Here is a 27700-nt window from a genome sequence, read left to right as displayed (position 1 = left end):
CCACCAAGTCTGTGGTCTTCAGGATGACATTTGTCATGTTACATAACAAAATGTCACAAAACGTGGCTATAGGATTGACAAAGTCTTATGAAATTTAGAGTAGTTTCTCTGTAGCTCTGGGAATAAGTAGGGACAGAAGAGAAATAAAATTTATGTCTCACCCCCCCATTTATTTTTATTAAAGATTTATTGTTGCATACAATGGTAGGTTAGGAAGAAACTACTTAGTGTATGTGTGGAGTTTTGTGTCAGCATTACTTTTGTCATATTGTTGGGCTGTGAGTGTGATGAAGGGGAGCCATACTGGGGTGATTAAGCAGGGACCTACATTATTCCCTTGTTCAAAACAACCTGAGAATAAAAAGCTAGTGATTCTTTGAAATTTGCCATTCTTTTATTTTAGCAATCAAAATTTCCAACTGAGTAATATGTGCTAAAATGCATATGGAAAGGCATAGTGTGCATTAGAATGTATATAATAGTGAAAATAGCATATAAAAATGCATTAAGGAAGAGAATATGTTTTGCAAAAGAGTTTACATTAGGGAACATTGCAACCAAGCATGTGTATAAGGAGAAGTCCACAGGAAAATGTTCACAGGTAATTTATTGAAAGGGTTGTGGAATCAAGATAGCATACAAGAGTTGTGAGTGTTCCATACACTTATGAAGAAAGCTTACCTGTGGGATCTTATGGACTGCTGAAACGATGGCCATATTGGCAGAGATTTCAGAGATGCACCCTCCAATGAGAGCTATCAGATTGTTCTGGCTGTCACACTTGAAGTTGGGGACAAACCTATGTCGTGTTGACAGAAGGCTTAAGGTAGCTTTATAGGTCATCCTTGCAGTGTAGTAGCTATTGAGGATGTGGAGTCCCAGAGAGATATTTGGCAAGATGTTGGGATTCTCATTGATCTCTTTGACAGCAAATGCAAAGGCCAGGATGTGCTGGTAGTTTTTAGGCACTGAACTGTAATCAGAGTTACAGTCTGTTGTTTTTTCCGCAAAAATAAGTGCTGCAGCTACAATAAGACACCATATTAACACTTCATCATGAATTAACTGTAACTTTGTAAGACTGAGGTGTAGTGTAGCTTAGAATTATGCAATATAATATTGAAATGCACAACTGTATATAATATTGAAATGCACAAATATAAGCGTCATATGTGTTATCACAAATTGTATATCTAAATGTTCAATATGAACAAATTCCTCTCTGAACATATTGCACTCACTCCTACTTCTCACACCAAAAGTAAATAAATCAAAGTATTTCTTGATAACGCATTCTCAGTAATTATGAACTGAGCATATTACAAAGTGAGAGAGGGAAGAAGTAATGCCTTACATTGGTTCATCAGTTATGGTCTGTGTAGGCTGTTCCAGGAAAGAGAGGCTATCATAAAGAAAGAATATTTGAGAAACAATCCCACCGATGACAAGGTCCCCTGGCTGGTAAAATTCATGAGGAATAGGGAGGGGATCATCAAATATGCTGCAATTCACAACATGTTTCTCACAAACAGAATGGCACAAGAATATGAGAAGCAATGCGAATACCAGCATGATCCTGTTGCCAAAACTTTCCCCACAAATTGAGATACCCATTTTTCAATGTGCAAAACCATCCACAGCATTATATGAGACAATGCAGGAATATGCAGCTGTCCCATACAGGGATCAAATCTGGAAACTTGGAATTGTCAGCACCAGGCAGCTCAGATTATACTCTTCCTACACTGATTTACTGATTGATCTGTTAGGTAACAATTTTGCTGTGCATTTAAATATATATCATTTCCCATCAGTATCCATCTCCATATCGTGTGCTTTCTCCTCAATTTATTCTCTCAAGGTGAGTGAGAAATATTAGCTCCTTCCCCTTTTGCCATACTTAGCTATAGATCTTCACCTCTAGGCATGAATTACTTTAACTTGGATTGCAAAGGGGGGTGTTGTGTTGGGAGATCTTAGTGTGCCCCCTACCCCACAAAATGGTAAATTAGGTCAAGGGTGTGTAGGTCAGTGGAGCCGTTAATCGATACATAGCCACTGCCCAATTTCTTCACACTAAGAATTAGAAGATGAACTTGGGGAAAGAAAGTGTTGAGGGTTATTCCTAGGACAATTTTTGCAATAAAATAGTGGCAGAACAAGCCTTCTGACCCAACAAATGCATGAAAGAGCAATGCCTCTTCCTAGATCCAGTTTGCAGCATGAAGACTTTATACCTTTTTTTGGATATTCATTGCTATTCCTGTTTCTGGGCTCCAGACATCAATTAAGTCAGAGGATGGAAACCAGTAATTTTGACAATGACAGGGATGGCTCTAACTTCCCCAGTGAGTAGTCAAGCATGACAAAAGTTTTAGAAATTTCTCCGCACTCCCACACCCCGAAAAAGTATTCTAATTCCTGAATTATACCATTCACCTTTCATGTTCTTACTGGGCAACTGCAGGTGTTAAGGGCAACAGAAGTATTATTTAGGCAGTACGGATAGTGTATGGTATTGTGGTTAGTTCAAGCTTCACCACTGCCTTGGAACTGGATTGTTGTCAGTGGCAAGGAGTGGACTAAAGTCCCAGATTTGTTTATTCACTAGATTAGACATGTGGATTCTGTGTAAGTTAAGTGATCATGCAATTGAAACTACAATTCAACAAGTAGCCAACTTGCAACCAATATTGTCCATGTGGAATGATGAGAGACTGAGGTGACCTTGAGAGCACAATGCGATTTAGGGATATATTGGAGATATATAGGATTGAGGTACAGGATTATGGAGCTTGCACTAACCTTTAATATTTAAACTTGAATCCACCCACACTAATACACAGACTGTTAAACAGAAACATATATTTAATTAAGGAAGTAATTACTATTTAATTAAGGAACATAATACCTAGACATGATTTTGGAGGAGAACATGAAGTAATTGCCTTCTATAGCCTTGGCCTTTGCCCGCTGTTACTCATTGTGAAGGCATTGGGCTATATACAATAAATTGAATTACATGTGCAACTGCATAGACAGCATTGCAGACATTTTAGCTATGGCTAGGCATGTTCATTTCAAAAAAAAAAGTCCAGGAAGGCTTTCCAGCTTCTCCTCTCTAGAACAGGTTTTTTCTACCTCCTTAAACAGGTTTAGGAAACAGCTGGCTGCTTGCTTCTAGAAGTCCTAAATAGAAACGCATTCTTCTGCATGGGATGGGTTCCTTATCTATATGAATTTCTGGAGGTCTAACAGTTTATTTGAGCGAGCTGTGAAAGTTATGGAAACGTGAGGGTGTGGCTTATGACTGCATCCATCTCCACTGATGTTGCAAGGATTTCCTTAATGTTTCCTTAATCAAGCCCAAATGCCTTAATAACTCTAAGCTACAATGGTATCATATATGTTTCATTTGGTTTTCCTTATTATTTGCTCCCTCTTATTCAGTTCAGGCCTCAGTACAATGATGTAGCATTTAGGGAAAAAGATGCAACCCAGTAAGCCAGCATTGGATGCTAAGATGGAGAATATCTCCACAGCCACCATGTATTTCCCTTTGGTGCTCAAGTAGGTTGGAACAAAAGTGAGCCAAACACTGCAAAACACCAACATGCTGAAAGTGATAAATTTGGCCTCATTGAAACTGTCTGGCAACTTCCTGGCTAGGAAAGCCAAAGTGAAGCTTACAATGGCTAAGGAACCCATGTAGCCTATGACACAGTAGAACATGATAGTTGAACCCTCATTACATTCCAGTAGCATTTCTCCTGTCACTGAGTGCATGTCCATATCTGGGAATGGAGGGAAACTACATAACCAAAGAGAACAAATGCCAGCTTGAAGAAAGGAGCCGGAGAGGACAATGGAATTTGCCATTCTCTTCCCCACCCATTTTCTGATTTTGGATCCAGGCTGGGTTGCCATGAATGCCAGAACCACGGTGATGGTTTTTGCCAAAGTGCTGGAAAGGGCAACAGAGAACATGATGCCAAAGGCTGTTTGTCGGAGAAGGCAGATGACCTTTCCAGGCTGTCCAATAAAGAGTAAGGAGCAGAGGAAGCAAAGAAGGAGAGCGATGAGAAGGATGTAGGTGAGGGTCCTGTTGTTAGCTTTGACTATGGGAGTGTCCTTGTGCTTCACGAAAATTCCAAGTATGAAAGTTGTGATAAAGGAGAAGGAAATGGCTAAGATAGCTAAAGTAATCCCTAATGTTTCTTTGTAAGAGAGGTAGCTTACAGCTTTGGGGATGCATTGAGTTTGGTCCATATTGGGATACTGGTCTTCTGGACATTTGACACAGGCATCCATATCTGAAAATAGTAAAGAGCTACTTTAAATACTTCCAGAAGTTGATCACCACCTATTTAAAGGGGTCATAAGTGATAATGAATTTCTAGGAGAAAGAACTTCCTTAATATCAACATCCTTGATGTTAATTTCATCTCAAGCAAATAATACCATATGAAACTTCTAAACCATCCATGCTGTGCTGAGAGAACAACACTAATACCCACTAATTTGATAGTGTTAAAAGCTTACAAGGAATTTATGTAATTTACTTTAATGAAAATTTTGATTATTGTTGTTTTTCTTTTTATTCTTTTAATAATTGTTTGATATTTTGGGTAGTACTATTCCTATAAGGTATGGTCTGAAGGTACAATGCATAACCATCCTGTTAAAGTGATTGATGATTTATTCAACTTTCTCACTGGATAGTAGACTGCTTGGAATTTCTATGTACATTGTCTTGAGTTCTCTTCTGATTAGAGAAGATAGTGAGGATACAATGAGAAAGAAATAGTATTGGAACAGGAATGTGCCAAACTCAGATTACAAAAGATCCCAGGCTTGGCCCATGGCCTTTTGCCACCTGAGGCAAAATGGGTGGAATGTTGCCTGCTGTGGGTGGGGCTGTGCTCCCTTTGAAGGAATGGTTTACAGCTTGGAGGTACTTCTGGATCCTTTACTGTTGCTTGAGGCTCAGATGGGTTCAGTGTCTCAGAGTGCTTTCCATCAGCTTTGGCTGGTGACCCAGCTGCACCCTTACGTGGGCTGGGAAAGCCTAACAATTTGACTCATGAAACACATAGCATGGGAGACACTTCTACAGGCACTGTGTATTACGTGGGCTGGGAAAGCCTAACAATTTGACTCATGAAACACATAGTATGGGAGACACTTCTACAGGCACTGTGTATTACATGGTGAAAGTTAATATAAAAACACTAAGAGCTTCTGGGTGGTTATGTGCTACCTACTACACCACAATGCTCTCTACTTCTTACAGTTTGGTCACTGGTGGAGTTCTCCTAATCTATCCATGCATTAAGATTTGTTTGATTCCCATTTTCAGTGATATGATTAGCTGGGACCCAGGAGATGGTCTCAGTAGTTATGGAACTCCCTGGAAAAGGGGTTTTTGCCTCCTTTAATTTTGATATGCATTTGTACTATCACATTTTTCTGGATATTTTTTTGTACCTTTGACTTGTTTGTATTTATTTATTTTTTTTTCTTTCTTTTTTTATGCTTTTATTAAATCCAACTCATTATACATTTTATCCCTTTTACAACAAATCATATCCTTTTCAACTTCCTTCAACGTCGCTGACATTCTTTCATAATTATTCTTTTAGTACACATTTCATTCTTCCCTATTGCCATTTACACCTCCTTTCCTCCTATATTTCTAATAAACAATATTCATTAGTTCTTTACAAAGCCTCTTTAAACCCCACCAGCGTTGTATTTACACCATAGTTATTTTCCAGGTAGCATACAAATTTCTCCCAGTCCTTTATAATTTTTTGATCTTTTTTATATCTAATCTTCCCTGTTAATTTATCCAATTCTGCGTACTCTATTAATTTTGCTCTCCATTCTTCTACCTTTGGGATTTCCTCCTGTTTCCACCTCTGAGCCAATACCATTCTGGCAGCTGTTACAGCATACTGGAAGAGTTTATGATCTTTCCTTCTGATGTCCTTCCCTACAATACCTAATAAGAAGGCCTCTGGTCTCTTCACAAAGGTATACCTCAATATCTTTTTCATCTCGTTGTAGATCTCTTCCCAGAAGCTTTTGACTTTCTTACACTCCCACCACTGGTGGAAGAATGTGCCTTCTTTAAGTTTACATTTCCAGCATTTGTTGTCTACTCTGTACATCTTTGCCAATCTTACAGGAGATAAATACCATCTGTAGAGCATTTTCATCATGTTTTCTTTCAATGTCATACAGGCAGTAAATTTTATATTCTCTTTCCACAACCTTTCCCAGTCCTCCAATTGAATATTGTATCCCAAATCTTTTGCCCATTGCACCATCACTGACTTCACCTCCTCATCCTTCGTATACCACTCTAATATTATTTTATACATTTTTGATAGATTTTTAAATTCACTATTTATTATCTCTTTTTGAAAGATTGATTCTTTTTCTGCATACCCCCTTTCCTTCAGCTCTTTTTTAAACATTTCGTTAACTTGGAAATAGTGAAGCCAGTCATATGTAAGTGTTTTAACTTGGTCATACGTTTTCATTTTCCACTTCCCTCCTTCATTGATAACCATTTCTCCATATGTTCCCCACTTTCCTCTCATGTTGATTTTCTTAACACACATTATTTCTAACGGGGATAGCCAATGTGGGACTTTTGGTTCTAATATGTTTTTATATCTGTCCCAAACTTCTATTAATGCTCCTCTAAAAATATGATCTCCAAATCCCTTATGTAGCCTCTTTTTATCACCCCATAAGTATGCGTGCCACCCGAACTTGTTATTAAACCCTTCCAAATCTAATAATTCTTTATCTTCCAGTTTTACCCAATCTTTCAGCCAACATAGGCATGCTGCCTCGTAATACAGTCTCATGTCTGGAAGACCGAAGCCTCCTCTCTCCTTTATGTCTGTCAGTAACTTGAATTTAATTCTGGGCTTCTTTCCCTCCCAGACATATCTTGATATCACCTTTTGCCATTCCCCAAAAGCTTTTGTACCTTTTAGTATGGGTAAAGTTTGGAATAAAAATAACAACTTAGGTAGCACCATCATTTTTACCATTGATATTCTTCCCCATAGCGATAGTTTCAGTCTGTTCCAAACCTCCAAGTCCTTCTTTATTTCTTTCCACGTGGGGATGTAATTGTATTGGTATAAATCTATATTCTTATCTGAGAGCCAAATTCCCAAGTACTTGATCTTTTTAACTACCTCAATTTCCGTTTGTTGTTTTAGTAATTCAATTTTATCTTGGTCCATATTCTTCACTATCATTTTAGTCTTTGTCTTATTCAATCTGAATCCTGATAGTTTCCCAAATTGTTCCATCTCTTCCAAAATTTCTTTTGTACTTTCTATCGGTTCTTCCAAAGTCACCACCACATCATCCGCGAAGGCCTTTACTTTGTATTCATTAATACCTAATTTCACCCCTTTAATTTGCTTATTTTGTCTTATGGCATTTAATAGAACTTCCAGGACCACTATAAACAGTAGTGGCGAAAGCGGACAGCCCTGTCTTGTTCCTTTAGATATTGTTATATCTTCTGTGATGATGTTATTTATGATCAACCTTACCTTCTGTTCTGTGTATATTGCTTCAATACCATTAAAGAATTTTTGACCCACCTCCATAACCTCCAAATTTCTCAACATAAATTCCCAGATCACATTATCGAAGGCTTTCTCCGCATCTACGAATATTAAACTTGCTGGTTTGTCACACCTATCGGACAAGTATTCTATAACATTGACTATATTTCTTATATTATTTCTTAATTGCCTGCCCGGTAGGAAGCCTTCTTGGTCTTTATGTATAATTTTTACTAAAATCTTTTTTAATCTCTTTGCTAGAATTCCTGTAAAGATTTTATAGTCTGTGTTTAAGAGCGATATGGGTCTGTAATTTTTAATTTGGGTCAAATCCGAATCCTGTTTTGGTATTATTGTGATAAATGCCTCTTTCCATGTTCCGGGGATATCCTTTTCTTTTAAGATATTATTCATTACTTTAATTAACGGGACTGTCAACGTATCTTTCATTTCTTTGTAATAGCTTGAGGTGAACCCATCCGGGCCCGGTGCTTTTCCTCTTTTTAGTTCTTTTATGGCTTCTTCTACTTCTTCTTTACCAATTGGTGCATTCAACTGTTCTTTTTGATCTGTTGGGATCTTCTTCACCATCTTCTCTTTCAAATATCTTTCTATTTTCTTCTTGTTGTTCCTTTCTTTATTCCTATATAATTGTTTATAAAAATCAACGAATCCTTTCCTAATTCCTTTCGGGTCTGTTATTTCTTCTCCATTCACTTCAATTTTGTTAATTGTGTTTTGCTCTTTTCTCCTCTTAACTTGCCAAGCAAGCCATTTTCCTGATTTATTAGCAAATTCGAAATTTTTTTGTCTTAACCTTTTAATATTCCACTCAACCTCTTTATTTATTAGCATCGCAAACTGGGTTTGGAGAATCTTTATTTCCTGTATTATCTTCTCGTTATTAGGTTTTTTAATCAGTTTTTGTTCCTTACTCATGATCTGTTCCAAAATCTCCTTTGTCTTTTTTTCTTTGTTGTTTCGTTTCCATACGTTCTGTTGAATACATAGGCCCCTCATCACCGCTTTGCTTGCATCCCATACCACACTCATTTTTGTCCCCTTATCCATGTTGTCTCTAAAGTAATCAGATAAATTTTTTTGTGCTTTTTCTACAAATTTTTGGTCATCCCATATGTTGTCATTCAACCTCCACCTGAAGGTTCGCTCTTCAAACCCTTTTAGCTCCATTTCTATTGGGTTGTGATCTGAGATCACTTTAGCCTGTATTTCTATCTTTTGAATTCTTGGAGTCAACTCTTTTGATACCCATATTTGATCTATTCTTGACATTGTTTGATTTGGTTCTGAGTGGTATGTGAATTGCTTCTCCAAAGGGTGCCTGAGCCTCCAAATATCTACTAAATTACAGTTCTTCGTCATTGCAAAGAATGTTTTAGGCAGTTTTCCTTCCTTATTTTTCGTTTTCCTCAGTCTATCCATTTCTAATGAAACCACCCCGTTCATATCTCCCATTATTATAATTTTTTGGTCCATGTATTCAAATAATTTCTCCTCCAATAATCTAAAGAATCCCTTCTTATTCCCGTTTGGTGAGTAGATCCCAACAATTATCAACTTTTCACCTTGCCACTTAATTTGAGCCATTATGATTCTACCTTCTTCATCCTTAAATAATTGATGAGATTCAATTTTATTTTTAATGTATAATACAACACCTCTTTTTTTCTCTTTATCCGAGGATACAAATTCATTTCCCAACCTTTTGTTTATTAAAATTTTCCTATGTTTTTTAATCACGTGGGTTTCTTGTAAGCATATGATATCTAAATTTTTCTTTTTTAACATGTGCTCAATCCTGTTCCGTTTTCTCTTATCGTTCATCCCGTTTACATTCCAGTTCCATAATTTTAACGCCATTTTTCTTGTTGCTATTTGGGTTTAAGTTTGTCTTATAGTCTTTCTATCTCTTCTCTTACCTCGTCTTCTTCCTCTTCTTCTGATTCTCTCTCTACCTGTTCTTCTTCTTCTTTTGATTCGAATTCCTCCCTTAAGTTTAGTCCTCCTACCGCCCCTTCTACCTCTTCCTCTTCCACTTGGAGCTCTTTATATCTCCTTGTAAATTTCCCTATTTCTTCCAAACTGCTCAATCTTCTTTTTACTCCTTTATAGAAAAATGAGACCCCTTCCGGGAATTCCCATCTGAAGTCGATCTTGTTTTTCTTAAGCAGCTGCACCAATGGTTTATAAGTCTCTCTTCGTTTCAGCAGTCTTATTGGGATGTCTTTAAATATGATTATATAATTCCCATCAATATATAATCTTTTTACTCTGTTTCTCTGTAAGATCTGATTTCTCATCTCTCTATCTTTGAATGTTATTAGGCAGTCACCAGGGAATTTTTTTGCTTTGTTTGATCTTATTTTCATTCTAAATGCATTTTGTACTGTTTTCCCTACTTCTTCCTCCGATAACCCCATCCACTGTGCAATCTCTTTTATCAGTCTTTCCTTTATATTTTCATTTTGTACTTCCGGTATTTGCCTCATTCTCAAATTCACTTCTCTCTGTTTTAGTTCATTCATTGCGATAGAGTCTTTTATTTCTTCCTGTATTTTGTTTAGGTCTGCAATCTCATTTTTCATCTTCTCTTCTTCCCGTTTCATCTCTTTTATTTCATGTTTTGTTTTTTTAAGACCCTCATCCACTCTCTTTGAGACCTCTTTAATTTGTCCCTTTAATTCACTGTCTCCTCAATCTTTTTGTCCATTTCCCCAATTTTGTTTGTATTTATTTATTTATTTGATTTTTACATTTATATGCTCCCTTTTGCCCAAGGAGTTGTAAAACCAACAAAAAAACTATAAGGGGATATCCCCCCCCGCCCCCTCAAACATATTTAATATGAATTTTAAAATATTTTCTTACATTTATATCCCATTTTTCTTCCACTGTGGAATGTAAGGTTGTATATACTGGGTCCCCAATCTGTCTCCCATCCAGATACTGATCAGAACTAGAACTACTTAGCTTCATCAAAGTAGTGGCTATATGTGCCTTAAGGGTCAATACATACTTACATATGATGCATTATATATTATATCTCCTACCTATCTGCTTAGAGATCATCCCCTCTGCACATGGAGCACAATCATAGCAGCAAAATTTTTCTCCCTCCTTCTTTTTCCTGCTGTAGCCAGGTTGGCAGTTGTCATTGCACACAGAAATAGGCAACACCTATACATAGTAATAACATGGAGATTAGCAATAAGATATTTCTACTCTTCCCGTCGTTCACTTCCCATCTGATTTGAATCATGTAAGGGGGAACGTGAACAGAACCCGGTAGGCCCAGATGCTTCTGTCACTTTCTTCTGACCCTTTTCCACCAGCTTCTATCCATTGCAAATCTGAAGTCTGTAGTAGAGACCCTTCTCTGTTGATTTTGTGCTCATGTCAGCAGTGTTGCATCGACTGCATAGGATTAAGAATGCTGTATGGGGTTTGTGGGAGAGGTACAAAGATTTAATAGAACAAAAAACACCCTGGTGGTTATCACCAATCGAAGCTTCCTAACTCAAACCACTTGGCAAAAAGGGGAAGTGGCCTACATATAGAAAATTACTAAGAGATTAAGAAGAGAAATAGAAATTAAAAGACTATGAGGAAGTTAAAGACCATTTTCATAGTTGGCTACACTATAGACAATTACATGAGATGTACAAGGAAGATAATAAGAAAGGGTTCAGTTATACAATTTCCAGATTCCAAACGGAAGTTGTAGAAGAAGTGAAGCTGTTGAAGAAAGCATATAGTATTCTGCTAGAATGGGAAACAAAAGATGAGGTCAAATGAGTCATGATTAAATGGGCACAGGACATAGGGCATAATATACAATTTGAAGATTGGGAAAAATTGTGGAAAGTAGATTTGAAATTTACAGATTGTTCTCTTTTGAAAGAAACCTATATGAAAATGATGTATAGATGGTATACTAAAGGTAAAGGTAAAGGTACCCCTGCCCGTACGGGCCAGTCTTGACAGACTCTAGGGTTGTGCGCCCATCTCACTCAAGAGGCCGGGGGCCAGCGCTGTCCGAAGACACTTCCGGGTCACGTGGCCAGCGTGACAAGCTGCATCTGGCGAGCCAGCGCAGCACACGGAAACGCCATTTACCTTCCCGCTAGTAAGCGGTCCCTATTTATCTACTTGCACCCGGAGGTGCTTTCGAACTGCTAGGTTGGCAGGCGCTGGGACCGAACAACGGGAGCGCACCCCGCCGCGGGGATTCGAACCGCCGACCTTTCGATCGGCAAGCCCTAGGCGCTGAGCCTTTTACCCACAGTGCCACCCGCGTCCCAAAGATGGTATACTACACCCGTACAAATAGTAAAAATGTACAAAACCGGATCAAACATATGCTGGAAATGTAAAGAAAAAGAAGGTACTTTTTATCATTTGTGGTGGGAATGTAGAGAAGTTAAAAAAAATTAAAATGGAAATGATATAAAATGAATTGAAAAAAGTTTAAAATGACATTTGTAAAAAAAACCAGAAGCATTTTTGTTAGGGAGTGTGGGACAAGACCTGCAAAGAAAAGTAAAAAAATTATTTATGTATGCTACAACAGCGGCAAAAGTCTTGTTAGCCCAAGGATGGAGGAATGAGGAAATCCCAACGAAAGAACAGTGGCAAGAAATACTGATGAGTTATATGGAACTGGCCAAACTGACATACAAATTACGTGAGAAGGACAATTGTGACTTCAAAGAAGATTGGGAACCTTTTACAAATTACTTAAAAAATCAATAAAATGCCTTGGACTCCTTGGCATGTTTTGAATAAACATACAGAAATTTATTAATAGAATATATGACAGATAAGGTAATAATATGTAGAATTTTTAACATGCAGAGTAACAAGTGCAAACAAATCAGAGAAGGGAGCTGAGGGAAGTCTCGGGAGAGAGGGAGAGGGAGGGATGGCAAGGGGGGATGGAAGGGGGGAAATAATGTAATTGATTATTTGCATTGGCAACTTGTTTTGTTGAAATTGTTTAATAAAAATATATTTAAAAGAAGAAGAAAAAAGAATGCTGTATGGGTAAAAAAGCCTCCTTACTGCTAGCAATGAGCACTGAGAACGTAAGCAGAGCCAACAGGCTCATTCCCACACCCTTCATCACAGAATCATAAATGCATCAGGGATGAAAACCTAACTACGAGTAGAGAATTGATCTCCATATTGTGGGCGGTTGACCTTGACATTACTATTGCCATTTGTAATCACAATGAAGCCAACCTGTTTGGAAGTCAACCTGGGATCTTTGTAAGTGCCTGCAACAAATAGGAGTCAAGCTTTATGAACAACAGAATCCTCTTCCATCTTGAAATGAAATTGGGAAGTAGAGGATTGCTGGATTCCTTGGCTGACACATCCTTAGCATTCTTCTTCTCCTTCTTGCCCTCCCCCCCCAAAAAAAATATCTCCTAATACAGTATTCAACATTTATTTCACATATATGTACAATATATACAGTTCTGGATTGATATTTCCCCCATTTACATACTTCAGTTCAGTGCTTATATAGTTAAAAGTTAGCTAACCTATCTTACCTGGTTAAAACTTGGATGCCATAGAATTTGGTCATCATTAATTATTAACTCTTCTCCTAAAGGAGCCTGAGAATCCAGTCTTCCAACTTTTGCTCTAACCAGTGAGCCATTGGGAAAAATCAACCAGTTCGTTACATCAAAAGAAGCAACTAATTCTCCATTGTCATCAAAGTGCACAGAATCTCCCACACTGTTATTGAACGCGATGTGCCTTAGAAAGGAATGCACCTTTTAAAGAGAATATGTGCAGAGATGTCACTAGGTCCTGAAATTTATTCAATGGACTTCACGGAGGCCTTACAAATTTTTCAACAGTATGCCGTTCTTGTTAAATAATGCTATATAAGAACCATTATATAATGCTGCTAGAAATGAATTATGCAAATTTACAACTCCTTTTCCTCTGTACCAAAGGGTGAATTGTAGTTACCTGCCATGATTGCACATTTGGAAATGCCAGTTTCCCTCCTTTCATAATCCTTCTACTCTTGGAGCTCCTTTTCTTTATGGCATGCAAAGCATGTGCCACAATGTAGACGGCATTGTAAACATTGTAGCTGTGGCCAGTCATGTCCATTTCGAACAGAATTCCAGGAAGGCCCTCCAGCTTCTCGTCCCCAGTGCAAGCTTTGTTGTTTTCTTCCTCTTGCTGTCCTTTAGATATTTTGAATGAGCAGCTGAAGGCCTGCTCCCAGAAGGACTGGATAAAGCCATCACCTTTTGCCCACGACGGCCTTAACTTGTGAACGAACTTATGGAAATCTAATAACCAATTTGAGGGAACCGTGAAGGATAAAGAACCATGAAAGGCTTGCATATCCCAATTTTTCTGAATAGAGTATGATGCAAAATCCCAGTGGGACGTAACAATCCACACTTTACTCAGAGGTGGCAGTGAGAAGAAAGGTGCATAAAACAGCAGCATTCTCAAACTCTGAAATGATGGAGGCTCTCCATAAATAAAGAATACACTGGGATTTCCCTTATTGGAGTTTCCATCAAAGATATTTGCATAGATTTCAAAACGCTGCAAAGCAAACTTTATCATCTCATCCATATAATTCCATTTGGGTATTCTTGTGATGAAGGCATAGCAGATACCATTAATGGAAAACAATGGCATCATTGTTTGTAAAAATCTGTCTCCTCGATCATCATCTACAGCCCAAAGCCCAATCCAAGTCCATCCGAAATGCTGAAGTAACCGCACAACACCCATGTGCTGGTAGGCTTCATTGGGGACCATCTGGTATAGAAATGGGAATAAACTTTGGGCACCTTGTAGTGGCAAAAATGATCCATATGTGAGCTGAAAGGAAAAGTACAAGAATAGAAAAGAATTTTAAACCATAAACTTGTAGGAGGTCCTGTATGTGTCCTTGGAGGCCCACCGTGAGGATCTCCCCAGTAATTGGTTTCATCATAACCTACCCTGAATCGCTTGTCTCAGGCAACATGCCTCTTCTTCTAAATATTTCATTTAGGTCTTCATGCTTGGTCGCCTTCTATCATGCCAAATGAATAAGCAGAGCACTCTTTTGTTAGGATGGTGCTTTGAAAGGCAATGGAACAGTGCTGCCATGCTGCTAGAGCTCTCACATGAATTATCACTCCCGCTTGCTTAAGTTGTAATAGCAAACCACAATAGTGATCCAGACTGAAGCTAGCTACATTGGGAGAGACATTAGGCTTCCATCAAATCTGTGGTCTTCAGGAGGCCATTTCTCATGTTACATAACAAAATGTCACAAAACATGGCTATAGGATTGACAAAGTCTTATGAAATTTAGAGTAGCTTCTCTGTAGCTCTGGGAATAAGTAGGGACAGAAGAGAAATAAAATTTATGTCCCACCCCCATTTATTTTTATTAAAGATTTCTTGTTGCATACAATGGTATGTTAGGAAGAAAAGAGGGGAGAGAGGGGGGAATGTATGGGGTGGGGTGGTTATGCTTCTTTTCTTCTACTTAGTGTATGTGTGGAGTTTCGTGTCAGCATTACTTTTGTCATATTGTTGGGCTGTGTGTGTGATGAAGGGGAGCCATACTGGGGTGATTAAGCAGCGACCTACATTATTCCCTTGTTCAAAACAACCTGAGAACAAAAAGCTAGTGATTCTTTGAAATTTGCCATTCTTTTATTTTAGCAATCAAAATTTCCAACTGAGTAATATGTGCTAAAATGCATATGGAAAGGCATGGTGTGCATTAGAATGTATATAATAGTGAAAATAGCATATAAAAATGCATTATAGAAGAGAATATGTTTTGCAAAAGAGTTTACATTAGGGAACATTGCAACCAAGCATGTGTATAAGGAGAAGTCCACAGGAAAATGTTCACGGGTAATTTATTGAAAGGGTTTTGGAATCAAGATAGCATACAAGAGTTGTGAGAGTTCCATATACTTATGAAGAAAGCTTACCTGTGGAATCTTATGGCCTGCTGAAACGATGGCCATATTGGCAGAGATTTCAGAGATGCACCCTCCAATGAGAGCTATCAGATTGTTCTGGCTGTCACACTTGAAGTTGGGGACAAACCTATGTCGTGTTGACAGAAGGCTTAAGGTAGCTTTATAGGTCATCCTTGCAGTGTAGTAGCTATTGAGGATGTGGAGTCCCAGAGAGATATTTGGCAAGATGTTGGGATTCTCATTGATCTCTTTGACAGCAAATGCAAAGGCCAGGATGTGCTGGTAGTTTTTAGGTACTGAACTGTAATCAGAGTTACAGTTAGTTTTTTTTTTTTTAAAAAAAAGTGCTGCAGCTACAATAAAACAGCACATTAATGTTAAGCTTGTAAGATGGAGGTGTATCGTAGCTGAGAATTATACAACATACTATTGAAATGCACAACAATAAGCATGATATGTGCTATCACAAAGTGTATACCTAAAGAAATTCCTCTCTGTACATATTGTCCTCCCTCCTATTTCTTACAAAAGCAGCAGCAATTACTGGCCCAAGCAAATGGGGCTTCACTGTGATGTATTTGGTTTTTTGTATTTTCACATCAATGGGGTCATAGAGCAAAGCTTATTAATGGTCTGTAAATAACAATATAATGTAGAATGTAATATATCTATCAACAATTTGCCACTGTTACGGGAAAACCACATATCTCACACCAAAAGTAAATAAATCACAGTATTTCTTGATAACGCATTCTCAGTAATTATGACCTGAACATATTACAAAGTGAGAGAGGGAAGAAGTAAGGTCTTACATGGGTTCATCAGTGATGGTCTGTGTGCGCTGTTCCAGGAAAGAGAGGCTATCATAAAGAAAGAATATTTGAGAAACAATCCCACCGATGACGAGGTCCCCTGGCTGGAAAAATTCATGAGGAATCGGGAGGGGGTCATCAAATATGCTGCAATTCACAACATGTTTCCCACAAACAGTATGACACAACAGTATGAGAAGCAATGCCACTACCAGCATGATCCTGCTGCCAAAACTTCCCCCCAAGATTGAGATACACATTTTTCAATTTGCAAATTATACGTTTACCATCTGCGGCATTATATAAGGCAATATAAGAATATGCAGCTGTCCCATACAGGGATCAAACCTGCAAGTTTGACGTTGTTAGCACCAGGCCACTTAGACTATACTCTTCCTCTACTGATTTACTGTTTGATCTGTTAGGTAACAATTTTGCTGTGCATATAAATATATATCATTTCCCATCAGTATCCATCTCTATATCATGTGCTTTCTCCTCAATTTATTCTCTCAAGGTTTATTCTCTCTCTTCCCCCTTTACAATACTTAGCTATAGATCTTCACCTCTAGGCATCAATTACTTTAACTTGGATTGCAAAGGGGGGTGTTGTGTTGAGAGTTCTTAGTCTGCCCCGTACCCCACAAAATGGTAAATTAGGTCAACAGTGTGTAGATAGGTGAAACTGTTAATCGATACATAGCTACTGCCCAATTTCTTCACACTAAGAATTGGAAGATGAACTTGGGGAAACAAAGAGTTGAGGGTTACGCCTAATACAATTTTTGTAATAAAATGGTGGCAGAACAAGCCCATGGGAGCCCTTCTGATCCAACAAATGCATGAAAGAGCAGTGCCTCTTCCTAGATCCAATTTGCAACATGCAGACTTTATAGCTTTTCTTCAATATTCATTCTTATTCCTAATTATGGGGCCCCAGACATCAATTAAGTCAGAGGATGGAAACCAGTTATTTTGACAGTGACAGGGATGGCAAAAACTTCCTCAGTGAGTAGGTAGACTTTGACATTTCATCAAGCATGACAAAAGTACCTCAAATCTCTCCACGCCAAGAAAGTATTATTATACCATTATTATAATTATTACCATTATTATACCATGAATTATACCATTCACCCTTCATGTTCTTACTGGGCAACTGCAGGTGTTAAGGGCAACAGAAGTATTATTTAGGCAAAACAGATATTGTATGGTATTGTGGTTAATTCAAGCTTCACCACTGCCTTGGAACTGGATTGTTGTCAGTAGCAAAGGAGTGGACTGAAGTCCCAGATTTGTTTATTTACTACAATAGACACGTGGATTCTGTGTAAGTGAAGTGATCATGCAATTGAAACTACAATTCAACAAGTAGCCAACTTGCAAGCAATATTATCCATATGGAATAATCAGAGACTGAGGTGACCTTGAGAGCACAATGTGATTTAGGGATAAATTGGAGTTATATATGACCGAGATACAGGATTATGGAGCTTGCACAAACCTTTAATATTTAAACTTGAATCCACCCACTATAAAGCACAGACTGGTAAAGAGAAACATATATTTATTTATTTATTTATCTACTATTTATTTATTTATTATTTAATGAAGGAACATAATATCCTGACAGAAACTTGGTGGAGAATATGAAGTAATTGCCTTCCATAGATTATAATTAGAATGCATAACACATCATAGTAGAAATTATCAACAGTGCCTTCCATGCTCAATTGGTATAAATGATTTGACAAAGTTGGAGATTTAAAGATTATACCTGTTAGGGGACATATTTCCAAGAAATATACGTAGTATATTGTAAACTTTTTATTGTGACAGAGCCAAAAGAGTTTATAAATTTTGTTGAGAAATTATAATGGAATAGTGGGAAAAATTGAATCATTGCTCTTTCCTTTCTTCTTATTTGGTCTCCTTGCTATACAGTCTCATCCCATGTAGAGGAGAACAGCTCAATGTGGAGACCAGGATCCCTACAACAATTTTTAAAATAAGGAAGATCCTACCTCTCTTCCGATGGTGCATGAGTATAGTGTCATCATTTTGGGTCATCGTGACTGCTCCCATATGCTTATTTTTCCACAATTATGTAGGACCTTTGTTGAACTTGGGTTTCAACAGATGCCCAAAACATACTTAGAAGGGAAATACCTTGAAATAGTTCATATGGTATGGAAATGCATTTATGAATGCAATCAGGTTGAGGATAAAATGAACTACAGTAGTACCTCGACTTAAGAACTTAATTCGTTCTGGAGGTCTGTTCCTAACCTGAAACTGTTCTTAACCTGAGGCACCACTTTAGCTGACAGGCCTAGATAGCATCTTGAGAAGTAGAGACGTCACCTTGCCAACAAAGGTCCGTATAGTTAAAGCCATGGTTTTCCCAGTAGTGATGTATGGAAGTGAGAGCTGGACCATAAAGAAGGCTGATCACCGAAGAATTGATGCTTTTGAATTAGGGTGCTGGAGAAGACTCTTGAGAGTCCCATGGACTGCAAGAAGATCAAACGCATCCATTCTTAAGGAAATCAGCCCTGAGTGCTCACTAGAAGGACAGATCGTGAAGCTGAGGCTCCAGTACTTTGGCCACCTCATGAGAAGAGAAGACTCCCTGGAGAAGACACTGATGCTGGGAAAAATGGAGGGCACAAGGAGAAGGGGGCGACAGAGGACGAGATGGTTGGATAGTGTTTTCGAGGTTACCAGCATGGGTTTGACCAGACTGCGGGAGGTAGTGGAGGACAGGGGTGCCTGGCGTGCTCTGGTCCATGGTGTCACGAAGAGTCGGACACGACTAAACGACTAAACAACAACAACACCACTTTAGCTAATGGGCCTACAGCTGTCACCACACTATTTCTGTTCTCATCCTGAAGCAAAGTTCTTAACCCGAGGTACTATTTCTGGGATAGTGTAGTTTGTAACCTGAAGCGTTTGTAACCTGAAGCGTCTGTAACCCGAGGTACCACTGTACTCATTGATTTGTCCAGATAAGACTTGCCCCAATAAGATTTTTAATCTCCCATTGTTTATTGGTTCTCACATCGCTTCTCCCAGGGTGGTAATTTTAAACTTTTGTTTTGTAGACTTCCTTAGATTTGATATATCCATATTGCATGGGTTCAGTGTAAGACATTGCATTTTCCCACTGTTACTCATTGTGAAGGCATTGGGCTATATACAATAAATTCAATTACATGTGCAACTGCATATACAGCATTGCAGATATTGTAGCTATGGCTAGGCATGTTCATTTGAAACAAAATTCCAAGAAGGCTCTCCAGCTTTTCGTATCTAGTACAGGTTTTCTCTACCTCCCTAAACAGGTTTAGGCAAGAGCTGGCTGCTTGCTTCCAGAACTCCTGAATAGAAACACATTCTTCTGCATGGGGTGGGTTCCTCCGCTATATGAATTTCTGGAAGCCTAACAGTTTATTTGAGTGAACTGTGAAAGTTCTGGAAACATGAGGGTGTGGCTTATGACTGCAGAATATAGGTATGAAGCGAACCTGAAGTGTGATGCATCCATCTTCACTGAAGTTGCAAGAATTTCCTTAATGTTTCCTTAGGTAAAGTTAAAGGTACCCCTGCCCGTACGGGCCAGTCATGTCCGACTCTAGGGTTGTGCACTCATCTCACTTAAGAGGCCGGGAGCCAGCGCTGTCCGCAGACACTTCCGGGTCACGCGGCCAGCGTGATGAAGCTGCTCTGGCGAGCCAGCACCAGCACAGCACACGAAAACGCCGTGTACCTTCCCGCTATAAAGCGGTACCTATTTATCTACTTGCACTTAGGGGTGCTTTCGAACTGCTAGGTGGGCAGGAGCTGGGACCGAAAGACGGGAGCTCACCCCGCCGTGGGGATTTGAACCGCCGACCATACGATCAGCAAGTCCTAGGCACTGAGGTTTTACCCACAGCGCCACCGGCATCCCACAATGTTTCCTTAATCAAGCCTTAATTCTCTAAGCTAGGGACGCGGGTGGCGCTGTGGGTAAAAGCCTCAGCGCCTAGGGCTTGCCGATCGAAAGGTCGGCGGTTCGAATCCCCGCGGCGGGGTGCGCTCCCGTTGTTCGGTCCCAGCGCCTGCCAACCTAGCAGTTCAAAAGCACCCCCGGGTGCAAGTAGATAAATAGGGACCGCTTAGTAGCGGGAAGGTAAACGGCGTTTCTGTGTGCGGCTCTGGCTCGCCAGATGCAGCTTTGTCACGCTAGCCACGTGACCCGGAAGTGTCTCCGGACAGCGCTGGCCCCCGGCCTCTTGAGTGAGATGGGCGCACAACCCTAGAGTCTGTCAAGACTGGCCCGTACGGGCAGGGGTACCTTTACCTTTACCTTAATTCTCTAAGCTACAATTTTCTCATATATGTTTCATTTGGTTTTCCTTATGAGTTGCTCCTTCTTATTGAGTTCAGGCCTCAGTACAATGATGTAGCATTTAGGGAAAAAGATGCAACCCAGTAAGCCAGCATTGGATGCTAAGATGGAGAAGATCTCCACAGCCACCATGTATTTTCCTTTGGTGCTCAAGTAGGTTGGAACAAAAGTCAGCCAGACACTGCAAAACACCAACATGCTGAAAGTGATAAATTTGGCCTCATTGAAATTGTCCGGCAACTTCCTGGCTAGGAAAGCCAAAATGAAGCTGACAATGGCCAAGGAACCCATGTAGCCTATGACACAGTAGAACATGATAGCTGAGCCCTCATTACATTCCAGTAGCATTTCTCCTGTCACTGAGTGCATGTCCATATCTGGGAATGGAGGGAAAGTACATAACCAAAGAGAACAAATGCCAGCTTGAAGAAAGGAGCCGGAGAGGACAATGGAATTTGCCATTCTCTTCCCCACCCATTTTCTGATTCTGGATCCTGGCTGTGTTGCCATGAATGCCAGAACCACGGTGATGGTTTTTGCCAAAGTGCTGGAAAGGGCAACAGAGAACATGATGCCAAAGGCTGTTTGTCGGAGAAGGCAGATGACCTTTCCAGGCTGTCCAATGAAAAGTAAGGAGCAGAGGAAGCAAAGAAGGAGAGCGATGAGAAGGATGTAGGTGAGGGTCCTGTTGTTAGCTTTGACTATGGGAGTGTCCTTGTGCTTCACGAAAATTCCAAGTATGAAAGTTGTGATAAAGGAGAAGGAAATGGCTAAGATAGCTAAAGTAATCCCTAATGTTTCCTTGTAAGAGAGGTAGTTTACAGCTTTGGGGATGCATTGAGTTTGGTCCATATTGGGATACTGGTCTTCTGGACATTTGACACAGGCATCCATATCTGAAAATAGTAAAGAGCTCCTTTAAATACTTCCAGAAGTTGATCACCTATTTAAAAGGGTGATCAGTGAGAATGAATTTCTAGGAAAAAGGGGTCCCTTAATATCAAAATTCTTTATTTTAATTTCATCTCAAGCAAAGAATGTCATATGGAAGTTCTCAACCATCTATGCTGTGCTTTGAGAATAATGATGATACTCACTTATCTGACAGCGTTAGAAACTTACAATGAATTCACTTTTAAAGACCAAAGAAGCAATTTTCATATGAAATGTATCATTATTGTTATTTTTCTTTTCATTCTATTAATAATTTGTTGCTATTATGGGTAGTATTATTCTTATAGGGTATGGTCTGAAGGTACAATGCATAATCATCCTGTTGAGGTGACTGATGACTGATTCAACTTTCTCACTGGATAGTAGACTGTTTGGAATCTCTATTTACATTGCCTTGAGTTCTCTTCTGATTACAGAAGACAGTCGGTATACAATGAGAAAGAAATAGGATTGGAACAGGAATGTGCCAAACTCAGATTACAAAACAGCCCAGGGTTGTCCCATGGCCTTTTGCCACCTGAGGCAAAATGGGAGAGAGTCGCCCCGACCACACCATCATTCCACACCACTGGTGGAATGTCCCCTCTCATGGAACGTGGGATGAGCCAGGGCATTCTACAAGGAATTACTGCTCATCTTCTTACCATCAGGGTAGGGGAGATGAGCAGTCACACTGTTTGCACTCTCTTTGAAGGAATGGTTCACAGCTTGGGGGTACTTCTGGTTCCTTTGCTATTTCTCTAGGCTCAGATGGGTTCAGTGGCTTGGAGTGCATTCCATAAGGTTTGGCTGGTGACCCAGCTGCACCCTTACCTGGGCTGGGATAGCCTAACTATTTGAGTCGGGAAACAAATAGCATGGGAGGCACTTCTACAAGCACTGTGTATTTCATTTTGGAAGTTAATATGAAATATGAAAACACTAAGAGTTTCTTGGCCGCTGCGTGCTAATTGCTTCATCATAAGGCTCTCTACTTTTCACAGTTTGACTACTGATGAAGTTCTCCTAATATATCCATACATTAAGATTTGCTGGACTTTTCAGTGATATGATTAGCTGGGACCCAGGAGATGGTCTCAGCAGTTATGGAACTCCCTGGCAAATAGGGTCCATTTTGCCTCCTATAATATTGATGGGCATTTGTATTATCACATTTCTCTGGTTATTTTATGGTACCTTAGATTTGCATTTATTTATTATTTATTTATTTATTTATTTATTTTATTTTTACATTTATATGCTCCCCCTCACCCAAGGAGCTGTAAAACCAACAATAAACTGTGAGGGGATGTCCCCCCGTCCCACTGCAACAAATTTAATATGAATTTTTAAATATTTTCTTACATTTATATCCCATTTTTATTCCACTGTGGAATGCAAGGTTGTATATATTGGGTCCCTGGTCTGTCTCCCATTCAGATACTGATCAGACCTAGAACTGCTTAGTTTCATCAAAGTAGTAGCTATATGTGCCTTAAGTGTCAAGGCATCCTTCCATATGATGTTTTTCATATTATATCTCCTACCTTTCTGCTTAGAGATCATCCCTTCTGCACATGGAGCACAATCATAGCAGCAAAATTTTTCTCCCTCCTTCTTTTTCCTGCTGTAGCCAGGTTGGCAGTTGTCATTGCACACAGAAATAGGCAACACCTATACATAATAATAACACGGAGATTAGCAATAAGATATTTTTTTCCTCTTCCATCATTCACTTCCCATCTGATTTGAATCAAGTGTGGGGAAGAGTGTCATGGTGGTGTCTGCTCTTCGCAATAAACACCCTCTGCTCACTTAGAGAGATATTTACAGTTCTTTATTTACATATGTACAAACAGCAACAGTTCCGAATCATGCTTCTGCATCCGAGGAGTCAGATTCGGGGAGTGGCTTCCTTCGGCTCCTTCTCCAACACAGCATATGTGGGAATCTCGCGAGACTTCTTTGATCTCTGCGTTTTTACTCTCTCCTCGCGTGTGCCGAAGACACCGCTTCCCCTTTTGTTCCTGACTCCCTGGTTGGTGGTAGGGCTCTCCAGCATTGCAGAGCCCTGACACCGCTTGACTTCTCTCTGCCTTCTCCTCCCCTATTTCATCCGCCATTCCCCTGTTTTCCCTGACTGACTGTACCTCCTCGGATATTCCCCCGAGAGTGAGGAAAACCCATTAGGCTCAATTGCCTCTGTCATGTACTTCTTACCCTTTGTCACCAGCTTCTATATGTTGCAAATCTATAGTCTGAAGTACAGACCCTTCTCTATTGAATTTCTGCTCATGTCAGCAGTGTTGCAGTGTAAGAGCGAACAGGCTCATTTCCACATTCTTCACCACACAATCATAAATTCATCAGGGGATTAATAACCTAAGAATAAGTAGAGAATTGCTGATCCCCATATTGTGGGCTGATGACCCTGACATTACGAGTGCCAGTTGTAATAAAAATGAAGCTGAGCTGTTTGAGATCTTTGTAAGTGCCTGCAACAAATAGGAGTCAAGATTTAAAAAACACCAGAATCCTCTTCCAGCTTGAAATGAAATAGGGAAAGAGAGGATTGCTGGATCCTTTGGATGACAGATTCTTTGCATTCTTCTTCTTCTGTTACTTCCCCTTCCAAAGAATTCTCCTATTCTACATTTATTTCACAAATATGTACATTACATACAGTTTTGGATTAATATTCTTCTCATTTAGAGACTCAAATGTTCACAGCTTTATATACATAAAAGTTATATAACCTATCTTACCTGGTTAAAACTTGGATGCCATAGAATTTGGTCATCATTTATTCTTAACTCTTTTCCTAAAGGAGCATGAGAATCCAGTCTTCCAACTTTTGCTCTAACCAGTGAGCCATTGGGAAAAATCAACCAGTTTGTTACATCAAAACATGCAACTAATTCTCCGTTGTCATCAAAGTGCACAGAATCTCCCACACTGTTATTGAACGCGATGTGCCTTAGAAAGGAATGCACCTTTTAAAGAGAATATGTGCAGAGATGTCACTAGGTCTTGAAATTTATTCAATGGACTTCACGGAGGCCTTACTAATTTTTCAACAGTAAGTCATTCTCATTAAATAACTCTATATTAGCACAATTATATAACATATCTGGCAGTGCTTATTCAAAACAAAACAAGAAGGCCACCAAACAAAATGTTGCTAGAAATGAATTATGCAAATTTACAGCTCCTTTTACGTCTGGACTAAAAGCTGAATCGCTATTACCTGCCAGGATTGCACGTTTGGAAATGCCAGTTTTCCCCCTTCCATAATCCTTCTACTCTTGGAGATCCTTTTCTTTATGGCATGCAAAGCATGTGCCACAATGTAGACAGCATTGTAGATATTGTAGCTGTGGCCAGTCATGTCCATTTCAAACAAAATTCCAGGAAGGCCCTCCAGCTTCTCATCCCCAGTGCAAGCTTTCTTGTTTTCCTCCTCTTGCTGTTCTTTAGAGAGTTTGAATGAGCAGCTGAAGGCCTGTTCCCAGAAGAACTGGATGAAACCATCACCTTTTGCCCATGATGGCCTTAACTTGTGAATGAACTTATGGAAATCTAATAACTGATTTGAGTGAACTGTGAAGGATAAAGAACCATGAAAGGCTTGCATATCCCAATTCTTCTGAACAGAGTGTGATGCAAAATCCCAATGGGATGTAACAATCCATACTTTATTCAGAGGTGGCATTGAGAAGAAAGGTGCAGAAAACAGCAGCATTCTCAAAACCTGAAAAGATGGAGGCTCCCCATAAATAAAGAATACACTGGGATTTCCCTTACTGGACTTTCTCTCAAAGATTTTTGCATAGGTTTCAAAATGCTGCAAAGCAAAGTCTATCATCTCTTCCACATAATTCCATTTGGGTATTCTTGTGACAAAGGCATAACAGATACCATGAATGGAAAGCAATGGCATCATTGTGTGTAAAAATCTGTCTCCTCGATCATCATCTACAGCCCCAAGCCCAATCCAAGTCCATCTGAAATGCTGAAGTAACCGCACAACACCCATGTGCTGGTAGGCTTCATTGGGCACCATCTGGTATAGAAATGGGAATAAACTTTGGGCACCTTGTAGTGGCAAAAATGATCCATATGTGAGCTGAAATGAAAAGTATAAGAAGAGAAGAGAAATTTAAACCATACACTTGTAGGAGGTCCTGTATGTCTCCTTGAAGACTATGAGGATCTCCCAGTGATTGGTATCATCAGGAATCATTTGTCTCAGGCAACATGTCTCTTCTTCTAAATATTTCATTTACTGCTGCATTCATGTCTGCCTTTTACCATGCCAAATGAACCTCACCTGAACTTGGCAGAGCACTCTTTGTTTAGGATGGTGCCCTGAAAGGCCATGGAACACTGCCGCCATGCTGCTAGAGCTCTCACATCAATTATCACTCCTGCTAGCTTGAGTTGTAATAGCAGACCACACAACAGTGATCCAGACTGAAGCTGGCTGCATTGGGAAAGACATTAGGCTTCCACCAAGTCTGTGGTCTTCAGGAGGCCATTTCTCATGTTACATAAAATGTCACAAAACCTGGCCATAGTATTGACAAAGTCAAATGAGATTTAGAGTAACTTCTCTGTAGTATTGGGAATAAGTAGGGAAATAGGAGAAATAAAATTCAGTTCGCATTTAAGCAAGGACCTACATAATGCTCATGTTCAAAACAACCTGAGAACAAAAAACAAAGCGATCCTTTGAAATTTGCCATTCATTTTTAGCAATGAAAATGTCTAGCTGAGTGATATGGGGTAAAATGCATATGCAAAGGTATTGTATGCACTAAAATGCATACAATAGTGAAAATAATATATAAAAATGTGTTACAGAAGAGAATATGTTTTGCAAAATAGTTTACATTGGGGAACTTTGCAACCAAGCATGTGTATTAGGAGAAGTCCACAGGAAAATGCTCATGGGAAATATATTGAAAGGGTTGCTGAGATCAAGATTGTGTACAAGAGTTGTGAGAGCTCCATACACTCATAAACAAAGCTTACCTGTGGGGTCTTGTGGGTTGCTGAAATGATGGCCATATTGGCAGAGATTTCAGAGATGCACCCTCCAATGAGAGCTATCAGATTGTTCTGGTTGTCACACTTGAAGTTGGGGACAAACCTATGTCGTGTTGACAGAAGGCTTAAGATAGCTTTATAGGTCATCCTTGCAGTGTAGTAGCTATTGAGGATGTGGAGTCCCAGAGAGATATTTGGTAAGATGTTGGGATTCTCATTGATCTCTTTGACAGCAAATGCAAAGGCCAGGATGTGCTGGTAGTTCTTAGGCACTGAACTGTAATCAGAGTTGAAGTCTGATTAATAAAATAAGTGCTGGAGCGACAATAAGACAGCATTTCAACACATCATCTTCAGTTAACTAAGTGTGTTAGACTGAGGGGTATTGTAGCTTAAAATTATAAAATATAATATTGAAATGCACAACTATAAGCATCATATGTTCTATCACAAACGATATATCCAAATGTTCAATATGAATAAATTACTCTCTGCACATATTGTACTCCCTCCTGTTTCCCACAGAAGCAGCAGCAACCACCAGCCGAAGCAATGGGGCTTCAGCATGATGTGCTTGGTTTTTTGCTTTTGTCACATCAATGGGGTCATGGAGGCAAGCTTATTAATGGTCTGTGAACCACAATATAATGTAGAATGTAACATATCTATCAACAATTTCCAACTGTTACTGGGAAACCACATTTATCACACTAACACATTCTCAGTAATTATGAACTGAACATATTACAAAGTGAGAGAGGGAAGCAGTAAGGTCTTACACTGGTTCATCAGTGATGGTCTGTGTGCGCTGTTCCAGGAAAGAGAGGCTATCATAAAGAAAGAATATTTGAGAAACAATCCCACCGATGACAAGGTCCCCTGGCTGGAAAAATTCATGGGGAATAGGCAGGGGATCAT

The 27700-nt window shown here is 39.4% G+C and overlaps 2 protein-coding genes across 2 annotated transcripts; both read right to left on the bottom strand.

Moving 5' to 3' along the window:
- Positions 1-3411: 3411 nt before the first annotated feature.
- LOC114583126 (vomeronasal type-2 receptor 26-like) lies at positions 3412-10691 on the bottom strand. Its single transcript, XM_077918190.1, has 2 exons — positions 10673-10691; positions 3412-4313 (listed from the first exon to the last, which is right to left on the bottom strand). Exons 1-2 carry the CDS (start codon positions 10689-10691, stop codon positions 3412-3414), a joined length of 921 nt encoding a protein of 306 aa, XP_077774316.1.
- Positions 10692-20794: 10103 nt separating this feature from the next.
- On the bottom strand, positions 20795-23398 carry LOC114583127 (vomeronasal type-2 receptor 26-like). Its single transcript, XM_077918189.1, has 2 exons — positions 23281-23398; positions 20795-21696 (listed from the first exon to the last, which is right to left on the bottom strand). Exons 1-2 carry the CDS (start codon positions 23297-23299, stop codon positions 20795-20797), a joined length of 921 nt encoding a protein of 306 aa, XP_077774315.1. The 5' UTR covers positions 23300-23398.
- Between the last annotated feature and the right edge of the window lie 4302 nt (positions 23399-27700).

Source organism: Podarcis muralis, chromosome 13 (genome assembly GCF_964188315.1).
Source record: "Podarcis muralis chromosome 13, rPodMur119.hap1.1, whole genome shotgun sequence".
Taxonomy (NCBI): domain Eukaryota; kingdom Metazoa; phylum Chordata; class Lepidosauria; order Squamata; family Lacertidae; genus Podarcis; species Podarcis muralis.
This window is presented reverse-complemented; position numbering and strand designations above follow the sequence as displayed.